Source organism: Panthera pardus, unplaced genomic scaffold (genome assembly GCF_024362965.1).
Source record: "Panthera pardus isolate Hobbes unplaced genomic scaffold, ASM2436296v1 HiC_scaffold_8, whole genome shotgun sequence".
Taxonomy (NCBI): Eukaryota; Metazoa; Chordata; class Mammalia; order Carnivora; family Felidae; genus Panthera; species Panthera pardus.
In genome coordinates, this window is record NW_026527013.1 from 8379952 (window position 1) to 8393383 (window position 13432).

General features: G+C 57.6%; 1 protein-coding gene across 5 annotated transcripts in view; it reads left to right on the forward strand.

The window, feature by feature from the left end:
• Window positions 1-13432, forward strand: part of CARM1 (coactivator associated arginine methyltransferase 1) — a 39616-nt gene that overhangs the window by 15121 nt on the left and 11063 nt on the right. For all 5 annotated transcript variants that reach the window (XM_053898517.1, XM_053898518.1, XM_053898519.1 and 2 more), the window contains exons 2-4: window positions 9805-9930; window positions 11486-11592; window positions 12520-12624. In XM_053898517.1, the coding sequence (XP_053754492.1) occupies window positions 9805-9930; window positions 11486-11592; window positions 12520-12624 (338 nt within the window). The remainder of the gene's footprint in view (window positions 1-9804; window positions 9931-11485; window positions 11593-12519; window positions 12625-13432) is intronic.

Genomic DNA, 13432 nt, shown 5'->3' on the forward strand with positions numbered 1-13432 from the left:
GATTCGCGGGGCTAGGGCCGCCTCAGGTGCCTGCGGGGAGGGCTGGGATTCCCCCCCAGGGCCGGTCTGGGCCAGAGGAACCCAGGGTGACCTCGTGGTCCTCAGACACCCTGGGGCTGGGCAGCTGCGTGAGGCGTCTCCCGGGACAGCACTGGAGGAGAGGGCTTAGGTTACTTGGCTGAGAGGGAGGCCAGGCCGGGTGAGGCTTCCCAGGGTTGGATTTTTTTCTGGCACCGATCTGATGGAGGGTGAAGTGGCCACTCTGGTGGCTGAGCACTTAGTACACTTACTACTGTCCACGTTTTCTCACGGGATCGTCATGGCAAGTGTGCGTGGGCGGGGGGGGGTGTTACCTTCTTTTTATCCCCATTTCCAAGATCAGGCTCCCGAGGTCGGGGGTGCAGGCAGGTGGTGCGGCCGTCTGTCAGGCCCTCCACGTGGGTCGTGTCCCCTCATCCCGAGGGCTGTGTCATTATCACTTTGATGGATGAGGAGACGACGGATGAGGTCACACGGCTGGAGAACGGCACGTTTGGCCCTGAACCCTGGTCTTCCTTGACGCTCGTCATTTTAACCACTGCCCACCTGGAGGGACCGAGAACGACCGTTTTCCTGTCCTGGCCACAGGGGTGCACGCCACGCAGGAGCAAGGGGAAGCTTCCACCCCCCACCCTTTGCAAACTCGGTAAACTGCCACCAGGCCCCGGGGGGGGACGGGAGCCCCGAGCAGAGGGTTGCTGCCCGGTGGGCTGAGGAAACCGCCTTGCCTTTTCCGCGCCGTCCCCTCCTTCCCACCTACCTTCCTTGACTGTGGAATATTTTCCTCTGGAAGGTGTACAGCCTGTGTTTTGTTTGGCGGCAGGAGGAAGACCTCACATTTGGACGAGCGATTCTACCCCCCCACCTCCCTACGCCCCAAGTCTGCCAAGATAAATAGCTTTAATTAGTCCTCATTTGGTGGCTATGATGGTTTCCCTGCTAGAGAGGCAAGGACTTGGAACGTGGCCCCTTTTCCCCCCGAGCGGGTGGCTGCTTTCCTGCCTCGTCCCGCACCTCTCTGCTCTCCAGGTGGCAGCTCCCCTCCCCTTGCGTGAAGCTGGAAGGTTCCACGGGGGCAGAGTGTAACTCCAGACATTCGTCCTTGCTCCCCTGGGTCCCTCTGACCCAGGTCTGGCCAGCCTGAAGGACCCAGTGACCCTCTGCGTCTTCCATTACTGCTTGCTCCAGGGGGAAGGGGGAGGAGAGCAGGAAGGTCACTGGGTGGTTACCCAGTGCCCGGCGTCTCAGGAAGTGACCTTCCGGAGGCCACATGTGCCATCGGGGCCTGGACACCCGGACTGTCACGCCATCTGCTTCCTGCCCTTAGGAAAGGAGCCTGGCCTTCTGGACCCCATGCCTCTGGGCCACCCTGCAAGTCAGCACCCCTTGAGTGCCCCCTGGGTCTGGGTGTGCCAGCCACGTGCAGAGCCCAGGGCCCGTGCGTCACTGTGTGTTGGGGAGCACAGGGGCGTTAAATAAGGAGTTGCCATGTGATGGAGGCTCGTCCAAGAATTGCTGGAGGACCGCCAGGAGGAGGTGACGGGGACACAGGACAAGGGGGGGGGAAGGGTGTTCTGGATCTCAGGAGGCATGGAGGCCAGAGAGAAGTCTGGTCCATGGTCTAGGGGCAGCGAAGGCCCACGTGGCTCGACTGGGGTCGTAGATGAGGTTACAGACATTGACAGGGGCTTGAGAGCCCCGTAAGGAGTCTGTACTTGTTCTAGAAGGCTCTGGGAAGCCACGGAGAGGCCTAAACGGGAGAACGACCACAGCTGATTGGCTCCTCATCTCGAGAGCCACTGGCTTCCCAGCCTTCCTCACCTCCTGCTTGGCCCACAGCTCCTCTAGCCCTGTGTCTGTCCCCCAGCTCAGCGCTCAGTCCCTCCAGGTGCTGCCCGTGGCTGTGGGAGCAGCTGGGCCCCTGAGCCTCTCGAGACCCAAATCTGCCTGTCCAGTCTGGAGTCTGTCTCAGCGCCCTCCCTGGCCACAGCTGCACTGTCTTTGTCCCCTCATTCTCCCAGCCGGGACCCTCTGAGGAGAAGCGCGTCTGCCCTACTCTCAGTGCTGCTACCGAACGCTTCTTTTTTTTTTTTCTTTTAAGGTTTATTTATGTTGAGAGAGAGAGCGCGTGTGGGTGAGGGGCAGAGAGAGGGGGAGAAGGAGAGACCGAGGACCTCAGGCAGGCTGCGCTGTCAGCACAGAGCCCGATGCAGGGTTCAAACTCACAAACCGTGAGATCATGATCTGAGCCGAAATCAAGAGTAGGACGCTTAACCCTGGTACTGAAGACTTGCCATGGATGCCTCCACACTCCAGCTGTGGGGCTCACGATCAGCTCCGTTCTGACTGTCTGCCTGGGGAGAGTGTCACATCCCACAGGATGGGGGCTCAGTCCCACAGACCGTCGTTCTCCGCCCCCACTGCCCGTCACAAGTCCGGGTTGTCACCTGTGCGTCTCGCCCCCTGGCTGTAGATCTGAGTGAGGTTCCCACGACCCCCTCTTCAGGTTCGATTAATTTGCCAGAGCAGCTCACAGAGCTTGGGAGAACAGATCACTCACTGGATGGGTGGCTGGTGTGAAGGAGACAACCCAGGAAGAGCCCGACGGAAGGGATGCGCAGGGCAGTGTGGGGAAGGGCCGGGGCTTCCATGCCGTCTCCAGGCGCCCCTCTCCCGGCTCCTGCATGTGTTTACCAGCCGGGAAGCTCTCCGAAGCCCGTCCTTCGGGTTTTATTTTTATGGAGACTTCATTACGCAGGCACGATTGATTAAGTCATTGGCTATTTGGAGGCTTAGGAGGGAGACTGAAAGTTCCAACTGTCTAATTACTTGGTTGGTCCCCCTGGCAACAGGGCTGCATCCTTAGGGGCTTGAAAAGTGACCTCATCGACATAAACTCGAGTGGATGAAAGGGGCTTTGAACGAAATCATGGAAGACGCCTTGTATTGTTCTCATCACTTAGGGCATTCCCAGAGTTTTAGGAGCTTTGTGCCAGATAGTTGGTTTTTGGTTTTGTTTTGTTTTGCTTTGTTTTAGTTTATTTTTGATTATTTTGAGAGAGAGCCTGCATAAGCTGGGGAGGGGCAGAGACGAAGGGAGACAGAGGAACCGAAGCGGGCTCCGCGCTGAGAGCAGAGAGCCCCACGCGGGGCTTGAACTCATGAACCGTGAGATCATGACGAGCGGAAGTGGGACGCTTAACCGACTGAGCCACCCGGGCGCCCCTGCCAGATAGCTGTTTACTGTAGATCACAGTATCACACGCAGCCCCCTCTGCTCTCTGCCATCCCATGTGCCTTTTTTCCTCTTGCCGGAGACTTGGTTCCCAGTCTCTTTCCCGGCCTGGGGCAGGTGCCATCTGTAGGCTCCCGTCGTGCCTCTGTTCCCCTGGCATCAGTGCCCATTACCTGGGGAATGTCCTCACTCTGTTCTCACCCCTTTTGGGATGGGGAGTGCATCTCCACTTCTCGATGTCCGGTGAGCAGATGAGGAAGTGGGTGGGGAGGGGGCTCGGCGCCCAGCCCCTCTGACCCGGAGTCCCAGGCACAAAGGCTGGATTCGCCGTAAAGTTTTATTGGCACGCGGCCGCACTCACTCGCTTACACGAGGTCTGCGGCAGAGCGGAGTCGTAGTAGCAGAGACCACACGGCCTGCAGAGCCAAAAGTATTTACTCCCTGCTCCTTCACACAGAAGGTTGGCAATGCCTACTCCAGGAAGCACAGGGATGTCCTGTGGCACATCGGTTAGGAGCCCAGACCCTGGAGCCAGTCTGCTCTGCCACTCGCTTGCTGTGTGGCCTTGAGCGAGATGCTTAACCTGTCTGAGCCTTGCTTCTTCATCTGCGTGGAACAGTAGATAGCACTGAGGGGTCCGTGTAAAATGCAGAGCGTGGCACCCGGAAAGTGTTGGTGCCGGTGACATCCCAGCCCTATCCCAGCCTCAGCAAGGCAGGCGCCGGGCCTGGCTCCCCATGGGAACTCGGAATTTGTGACCTGAATTTACGGGGGCCTTCCTTCCTGGGGAGCAAGACGGGGGAAGGTTCCTACCCCAGGGCTCCCTCCGGCACACCCTGAGCACGCTTGCCCTGTGCTTGTCCCTGGGTATTCTGGCCCCTGAGCCCCTGGCTCCAGAGCCTCGGCTGGACATCCTGCAGCAGGCAGGAGGTCAGTCTGCGGTGCTAGGCCGGGTCCAGGAGCAGGGCAGACACGTTCGTGGCACGATTAATGCTCCCGAGTCCGGCTTGCTTTCCTGCACACTCCTGCGTGTAGACTCTGCCTTGGGAAAGCTTTTCTGGAGAAGACGGCCCAGTGAGGGGGCCTGTTCCCAGCTCCGCCACCTGATCGTATTACTGCAGGGATGAAACCTCGGCTCTGCTGACCTCGATCGGCAGGAACCCAGCACAGCCTCCCGGCCAGCAGCCCTCTCCGTGGTTACCGCCACTTAAATCATCACGGCAGCCTGCTAAGCCCCCATCCCGCTTCCTGTCCCCCACCTCTCTCGGCCGTGTGCACACAGCCCCTGAATCCGCTGGCCGATGTGACGAGGGCAGATTGGCGCTCTGGGTTGCTTTCTGGAGGCACCGCGCAGAGTTGCTCCTGTCTCTGCCATGGCTCACCCGGTGATGGCTGGATCAAGGGGTGACTTGAGAGGAAAGAGAGAGACAAGCCTAGCAGGCGGTTTCCTGGTGGACGCAGCCACTCCTTGTGTGTGTGTGGGCGGGGCGGGGACACCTAATGGCCACTGCTGGGTCCAGGCCCTGGACCTCTTTCCTTTGGCCGGGGGCGGGGCAGGGAGAAGCTTTCTTCCAGGGCCACCCCCTACTACCGTGGAGCCGGCCAGGAGGCACGGTGTGCGTTCTCAGCTCCATCTGGGCACGTGCGACCCTGGGCAGTGAGGAAGCCAGAACCCCACGTGGGCGGCCCGCTGAGCGCCACCCCACCCATGTCCTGGGGGCCCATCATCCTAGTGAGAGGAGGGGAGAGTGGGCAAAGGGGGAAAGGGGCGCGCAAAGGCCAGGAGCTGGTCCACTGGTGAATGAGGGGTACGGGTCCTGCAGGGCCTCCCAAGAGCTGGGGTTTCTGAGTCTTTTATTTATTTATTTATTTATTTATTTATTTATTTATGTATTTATTTATTAAAAAAAATTTTTTTTAACGTTTATTTATTTTTGAGACAGAGAGAGACAGAGCATGAACGGGGGAGGGGCAGAGAGAATGGGAGACACAGAATCGGAAGCAGGCTCCAGGCTCTGAGCCATCAGCCCAGAGCCCGACGCGGGGCTCGAACTCACGGACCGTGAGATCGTGACCTGAGCCGAAGTCGGACGCTTAACCGACTGAGCCACCCAGGCGCCCCTCTGAGTCTTTTAAATACACGGAAGAATATGATCCAGCTTTTTTTTTTTTTGATTTGTCAAATATTTACTGAACACCTCCCTCCTGTGTGCCAGGGACTGGCCTGTGGGACGGGCTGTCAGAAAAGACTGGCTCCACGGGCTGTGGTTGCCTCTGCCGTGATGGGACAGGTCGGGCCGCCCTCAGCCCGGGCTCCCTTGGCCACGGGTCCTCGTGGTTGCCTGCCGGGCGCCAGGTCGCAGGGGTGCCTGGGGCAGCTGGTCGGGTTGCCAGGCTGCTCGGTAAACAGAGGCCCTCCTTGGTATGCTTGCTGTTACCCTGGTGCGGCTGGCAGATTGGCCTTATCTCCCGCCCCAGGAGGGACATGGGTGACGGCACCGTGCCAGGGTCCCTTCCTGGGACCTGCTTGCAGCCAGACCTGGGAGCCCCCTGTCTGGGGCGGCACCTGACAGTACGATCTTCTCTCCCGCCTGTGGTCAGGAGGCTGGCCCCCGGCTCTGGAGGTGTGAGGCCGTCTGGCAGAACCCGGGCTGTGGCCCCAGGAGGCCTCCAGGACCTGGGTCCACGCTCAGAGTACACAGGGTGAGAACAAGAGAGCCGGTGAACACCCATAGGCCCTTCATATCTGCATCCACGCACTGAAAAGGTTTTTCTTTTTCTACGGAGATAAAGTTCACATGACATAAAACAAACCGCTTTAGGGATGCCTGGGTGGCTCAGTCAGTTAAGGGTCCGGGTCCGACTCTTGGTTTTGGCTCAGGTCATGGTCTCAGGGTTCATGAGTTCAAGCCCCACATCAGGCTCTGTGCTAACAGCGTGGAGCCTGCTTGGGATTCTCTCTCTCCCTCTCTTTCTCTGCCCTCCCCGCCACTCGTGCATGTGCACGCTCTCTCTCTCTGTCTCAAAATAAGTAAAAAAAAAAAAAAAAAAAAGTGTACAATTCGGGGGCATTTAGTACATTCGTAATTGTGTGACTACCACCTCTGTCTGGTTCCAAAACATTTCATCACCCCAAAAGGAAACCTTGAATCTATTAAGTGGTCACTCCCCAGGCTCCCTCCCCCGAGCCCCCGACAGCCACCATCTGCTTTCTGCCTCGGTGGATTAACTGATTCTGAATGTTTCATATACACGGAATCACTTGTGTGTGACCTTTTGTGTCTGGCTTCTTTCACTCGGCGTAACGTTTCTCAAGTTCATCCACGTTGTAGTGTGTGTCAGGACTTCATTTTTTTAAGTTTATTTATTTATTTTTAACGTTTATTATTGAGAGACAGAGAGACACAGAGCGTGAGCAGGGGAGGGGTAGAGAGAGGGGGAGACACAGAGTCCGAAGCAGGCTCCAGGCTCCGAGATGTCAGCACAGAGCCCGACGCGGGGCTCGAACTCACAAACCGCGAGATCATGACCTGAGCCGAAGTCGGCTCAACCAACTGAGCCACCCAGGCGCCCCTGTTTATTATTTTTAGTACTCTCGACACTCAACGTGGGGCTCGAACCCACGACCCCCAGATCAAGAGTTGCTCTCCTGACTGAGCCAGCCAGGCGCCCCAGGATTTCTTTCCTTTTTATGGAAGAATAACAGTTCATCCCGTGGACCTGCCACGTTTTGTGTGTCCGTCTGTCAGTGGACGGACATCTGAATTGCTTCTACTTTCGGCTTCTTGCAAATCGTCCCACTTTGAATATTTGCATACAGGTATTTATCTGACTGCTTCTTTCAGTTCTTTTGCGTACATCCCCAAGTGTGGGGTTGCTGAGTCAAATGGTAATTTGATGTTTAACATTTGAAAGAACCACCAGACCCTGTTCCCTGGCAGCTGAGTTGTTTCATAGTTTCATGCCCCCACATGCCTCCCAGGGTGTGAGGGTTCCAATTTTTCCACATCCTTGCCAACACTTGTAATTTTCCCCTATCTGTTTAAAGTTCTAGCCGTCCTAGTGGGCGTGAAGCGGTGTCTCCCTGTGGCTTGATTTGCATGTGCTTGTTAGCCAGTCCTCTATCTTCTTCGGAGAAATGTCTGTTCAGGTCCTTTGCCCATTTTTGAATTGGGTTGTTTACCTTTTCGCTGAATGAATTCTTTATATGTTGTGGACACTGAGCTCTTTTCAGGTATATGATTTGTGCATCGTTTCTCTCGTTCTCTAGGTCATCTTCACTTTTTTTATTTTTCTTCATGCTTATTTATTTTTGAGAGAGTGCGAGCGATGGGGCAGTGGGGGGGGGGGGTGCGGTTTGCGCAGAAAGAGAGGGAGACACAGAATCTGAGGCAGGCTCCAGGCTGCGAGCTGTCAGCCCAGAGCCCGACACAGGGCATGAACTCACAGACTGTGAGATCACGACCCAAGCCCAAGTCAGACGCTTAACTGACAGCCACCCGGACGCCCCTTCACTTTCTTGATAGTGTCCTATGATGCACAAAAGTTTTCAATTCTCATGAAGTTCAATGTATCTAGTTTTCCTCTGGATACTCTTGCTTTTGATGTCACCTTGAGGAATCTTTTTGCCAAATCCAAGTTCAGGAAGAATTTACCCCTCTGTTTCCTTCCAGGAGTTTTACGGTTTTTAGCTCTTGTACTCAGGTCAGGCTTCATATGTGGTGTGAGGTAGGGATCCAGCTTCATTCTGTTGCGCGTGAACATCCACTTGTCCCTGTGCCATTTGCTGAGGAGACCATCTTCCCCCCCATTGAATGCTCTTTGCACCCTTGTTGAAAGACGGGGATGCCTGGCTCTCTCAATCGGAAGAGCATGTGACTCTTAAACCCGGGGTCATGAGTTTGAGCCCCACGTTGGGTATAGAGATTGCTAAGAAAAATGAAAGAAGTCAGTTGATTATAAACAAGGTTTTAATTTGACTCTGATTCTATTGCGTTGGTCTCTCCTTTGCCAGTACTGTTCCATGTTGATCATGGTACCTTCAAAGTAGGTTTGGGATTGGGGAGGGTGAGTCTTTCCACTTTGCTCTTTTTCAAGATGGTTTTGGCTTTCTGGGGCGACGGGGACACTTGGCCACATTGGTACTCGGGCTGCTCTCTGTACTTGTGGTTTGTAGTTGTCTATTTGATGAGCTACTCCAAGGCAAGTTGCAGACGTGACAAGAATTCACTTAGTACTTCCTGTTTCTTAGAAGAATGAGGGCGTTATTCTGTGGACCCACATGCTGTCGTCACACGTATGTCATCTAACCTTGTCACACCCGCGGTCCGCACTCAGTTTCCCAATGGTCCCTAACAGCTTGTGAAAAGGTTTCATTAGGCTCCAGTTGGGGCACCGGTGGCATTGGGGTCACATGTTTTTGGTGACCCTCGCTCTGGAAAGGCTCCCCAAAATTCGCCTCTTTCCTGGCATTGCCGCTTTGAGGAGGAGAGCAGGCGTGTTGTCTCACCGACTACCCCACGGTCTGGAGCCGTCGCAAGAGGACCAGGGTGGACACTTGTGCCGAGAATGCGACACAGATGCCGTGTCTGTCCCGCCGCACCACACCAGGGCCTCCGGGCGTGTCGGTTCGGCCTGTTTCTGGTGACGCAAAGTTTCACCGTTTGACTGAGGGCGAAGGAACGAGCGGTAACAGTAATTAGTGGCGGCTCGTGGATGCCGTGCTCGCCGTGTGCCGGGCCCTGTGCCTGCCCCACCGTTAGCCCCATTTGGCAGATGAGAAAACCGAGGCTCAGAGAGGCTAAGTGACCTGCACGAATCACACACCGAGTGGTGCGTGTGGGACACGAACCCGGGCCGTCCGGCTCCCGGGGCCCCGCTTAGACTCACTGCGCCACCTGAATCCAAGAGGGAAGGGCTCAGGCGAAGGAAGCAGAGGCGCCCCCGGGCATTCTGGCTTGGCTCCCACCCGCCCCTGCCAGCTCGGAGAGCCGGTGATCTCCCCGTGTGACGGGGGCATTGGTGAATCAATGCCAGACTCGCTCAGCTGGGTTCCCGTAGCCCCCCCCCGACCCTGCCAGAGTGGCCCTGCTCTCGGCCCTCTTCCCACCTCAGCGCCCACTGGGTGAGCGGGGGCCTGGGCACCAGGAGGTGCTCCGTGAGGGAAGGTCCTGGCAGAGGTGCCCCCGCGCCCCGGTGTCCTGCTTGGCCCCACGGCGCTTGGCCACCCCCCACCCCCACCCTCGGCCTCGGTCGCTCTGTGGACAGCGGTCCTCTCCGCTTGACATGCTTTGTCCTGTGTCACTGCCGCCCGATCGGCCGTCCCCTCTTCCTCAGCGTGGGCTGGGCAGGCGGGGTACACGCGGCAGTGGGCCCGGGGCGGGTTTTAGGGAGCCTCAGAAGAACCTGGGGGCTGTGAGGAGCGGGGTGGCGGTGGCGGGGACGTGACTCGAACAAACTTAGCCCACGGGGAGCCTTGCTCGGCCGGCCCCGGGACCCTTTGGCTCATGCTCCCCTCTCTCCTCTTGCAGACGAAGATGTGTGTGTGTTTAAGTGCTCGGTGTCCCGAGAGACAGAGTGCAGCCGCGTGGGCAAGCAGTCCTTCATAATCACCCTGGGCTGCAACAGCGTCCTCATCCAGTTCGCCACTCCCAATGGTACGTGTCCCTTCCGTCCTGGCGGCACACGGCCAGAGATCCGTCAGCCGTGGCTGGCGGGGGACCCGGAGCCCTGTTCGGTCACGGCCCATCCGTCTGTCCCGGGGAGCCAGCAGAAATTACTCCCATGCGGAGATACGTTCGTGGGAAGAGGACATTCTCTCTGCCTGGAACGCTCCTCCCCAGACCTTCCCTTGCCGAATCATTTGGGTCCTCCTGGGCTCAGCTCTTACCTCCCTTCCTGCAAGAGGCCTGTCCTGACCACCTGGCCTGGGTGCACCCCAGGTCTCCTGGTGGAGCCTGGGGGCGAGTCTGGGGGCAGCGGAGGATGAGAGTGAGACGGAAGCCGAGGCAGGCAGAGCTCTGTTCCGAGCACGTAGAGAAGCCACGGGAGGGTTCTGTGCGGACCCTGCTCCGGGATCCAAGTGGATGCAGGTGGTTTCCGGTTCCAGAGGAGGGTTTTTAGAGCCCCAGGCGACTGCTGGTGGCTCAGGTGGAGGTCAGCAGAGGAGGTGGTGGGGAGTCTGGGGCTGGAGACCGCTTACTGGTGCAGCAGCCAGGCCTGGTCACTGCAGGTGACGTCGGTGATCCTGGTGGCTGGGCTGGGAGAGGTGGAGAAGCTGCCCGCCCTCTGCCGCCAGCCCCCCACCCCACCCCCGCAGCAGTCCCGGTGCCCCGGTGGAGGAGGAAGCCGGGTGGGGTGGAAGGAGCCAGGTGACTGACCCCCTCCACCGCAGGAGGCAGTCTTACGCCCCATTTCTTTCTTTACTTACGTAAATCACCCGAAGTCAGTGTTTAAAACACCACCCCAGGGGTGAGCAGTGGGAGCTGGTGTCAATCTAGTCTTTTTCGACTCCATGAATATTTATAGTTGGCTTTTTTCCCTTTTAATTCCACCGGTTTTTAAATGGAGGTAAAGTACACATAACAGACATTTAACGTCTTAACCCTTTCTGGGCGTAGAGCCCGGGGACACCGCGCGAGCTCCCACCGTTGTCGCCCCCATCCGCCTCCAGGACTTTTTCAGCTTCCCAAACTGCAGATTGTAATTTTTTAAGAGCTTGCCTTAGAAACACTGCTCTACTTTTAAGGCACTGGGTTAAAATACACATGACAAAATTTACCCTCTTAACCATTTTTAGGTGTGTAGTTCAGGTTGTTAAACACGTTTACTGCTGGGTAGCCGCCCACACCCTCCCAGTCGGCCCCACACAGACCCTGTAGGGGTGCTTGCGGTTCCTGGGCTCGGGCCAGTCTGTGAGGCTTGACCCTGGCTCAGCGGGCGCGTGTCCTCCCGAGGCTTCGGCCAGGCTCGTCGGCCCCACCGGCCACGCAGAGCACACACACGCGCTCCCCGCCCCCGACTGCAAAATCCCGGCCTCGTGCCGGCCACCAAGTGGCAGGGTTTGGCTGCCCTTCTTCGTGAATTTCAGCACTGGTCTGGGGACAAAGAGATCACCAAGCACGCATGCTCAAACTAGGAGAGTCGGGGTGTGCACGTAGATGGAACCCCACCCCCGAGATGCCCACCGATGACCCGGCCTCCCCCTTCCAGACTTCTGTTCCTTCTATAACATCCTGAAAACCTGTCGGGGCCACACCCTGGAGCGGTCGGTGTTCAGCGAGCGCACGGAGGAGTCCTCTGCCGTGCAGTATTTCCAGGTGGGTACGCGTCACCCCCGACCAGGCTGCCGCCACCGGGTGGGCAGCAAAGGGCAGGCCCACCTGGGTTCTCGTCCTGGCTCTGCCCCTTACTAGCCACGTAGCCTCGGGCAGGTTTCCTTCGCCTGCTGGGCCTCAGTTTCCTCATCTGTGAAACGGAGATGCCAGGGTCTGCCTAGGAGGGTTGCTGGAGGAATTGAGTGCAGGTGAAGCTCAGGTTCACAGGCGTTTTGAGTAACAGTAGCACAGCTATCACGTACCGAACAGGCATTGGTCTGAGCGCTTTTACACCTGCAGATGCATTGACCCTCCCAACAACCCTAGGAGGTAAGTACTATTATTGTCCCCATTTTACAGATGAGAGAACTGAGGCTCAGAGAGGTTAAGTGACTTGCTCCAAGTCACACAGCTATTATGCAACAGAGCCAAGATGGGAAGCCAGGTCTGCCTGATGCCAAAGCCTGTGCCCCTGCCCAGGTGCCACGCTGCCTCCCGATCGCCCGTTGTCTTACAGAGAGACCCCGCAGCACCTCACCCGCCTGGCGCCCTGAGTTCTAGGGTTCTGTCTGTTCTACACCTCTGCTTCGTTGGGGACCCTAAGATGGGGCAGGCGGCCCCCAATCCCAGAACCCCTCCTGTGGCAAATCTTGACTTCTCCTGGGTGGCGCCCAGGTCTGGGCAGCACCCGGCTGCACACGTTGGCCACGGTGATGGTGGCGGTGACCCTCCTGGGGACTGCCTGAGGCTTCCCACTCCCTTTCCCGGAGCGGCCGGCAGCTGCCAGCGGGGTCTGGGTCGGTAGAGGGGGTGCAGCCTCCCAAGGGAGGTTTGTGCCCACGGTGGGCCCTCCTGTGTCGCAGGGCCAGCCAGGGCCACGGTCGTCTGTGCCGCCGCGTGCCCTGTGCCATTGGCGTGTCTCTGTTCCAGTTTTACGGCTACCTGTCCCAGCAGCAGAACATGATGCAGGACTACGTGCGGACGGGCACCTACCAGCGCGCCATCCTGCAGAACCACACGGACTTCAAGGACAAGGTGAGTGGGCCTGGCCAGGGGAGCGGCTGCTTTCCTCCTCCCTCCCCTGGGCCCCTCCCCCCAGGCTCCAGGTCCCCCGCGCTCTGTCGGTTGTCTCCAGTTGTGTTTTTCTTTGCTCGTTGATTTCATCTTTAAGTTTTTCGGATTACAAGAGCAAAGTCTACTTTTTGTGAAAACCCAGTGTGTGTGATGTAGGCGCAGAAAGCCTCCGTCACTCACCTCCAGAGCCAACAGTAAGGGTTTTTTCCAGATTTTCCCCTATGCGTGCATTGGCGTATATAATCTGGAATTGATTAATTAACGGATTTACAAAATAGGATCTTCTTCTGTGTACTCCTCCTGCAGAAGACCTTTCCCCCCCATAACGAGAGGTCTTGGGACAGGCCAGTAAGTCACGCGGATGTATTGTAACTTGTCTGGTTATTTTCTTAGTCGCTTTTAAAATCTTTTTACTGTTACCAAGTAGCGTAGACTCGTGCCTAAAAAGAAAGAGGGGCTCCTGGCTGGACTCCGAGGTATCCTTAGCGGGTGCTCATCCCCAGAGAAGCTATAGGCGTGCCTGGAGTCCATGACGCTGCCTGCGTAGACTGATCATAGCCCAAACCCTTCCTTTCTGAATCCGCCCTGAGGGCGTGTAATGGTCCTAACATCCTAGCCGCCTTCAGAAATCCTGCTCTGCCGCCTTCGGACTCCAGCTAGGGGCGCCCACGTGCTCCAGCCCCGGGGGCGGCCGGCCTTTGTTGCTGGGATGCGGGCCGAAGGGCACGGAGCACACCCGGCAGGGGAGCGAGCGCCGGGGGACGTGCTC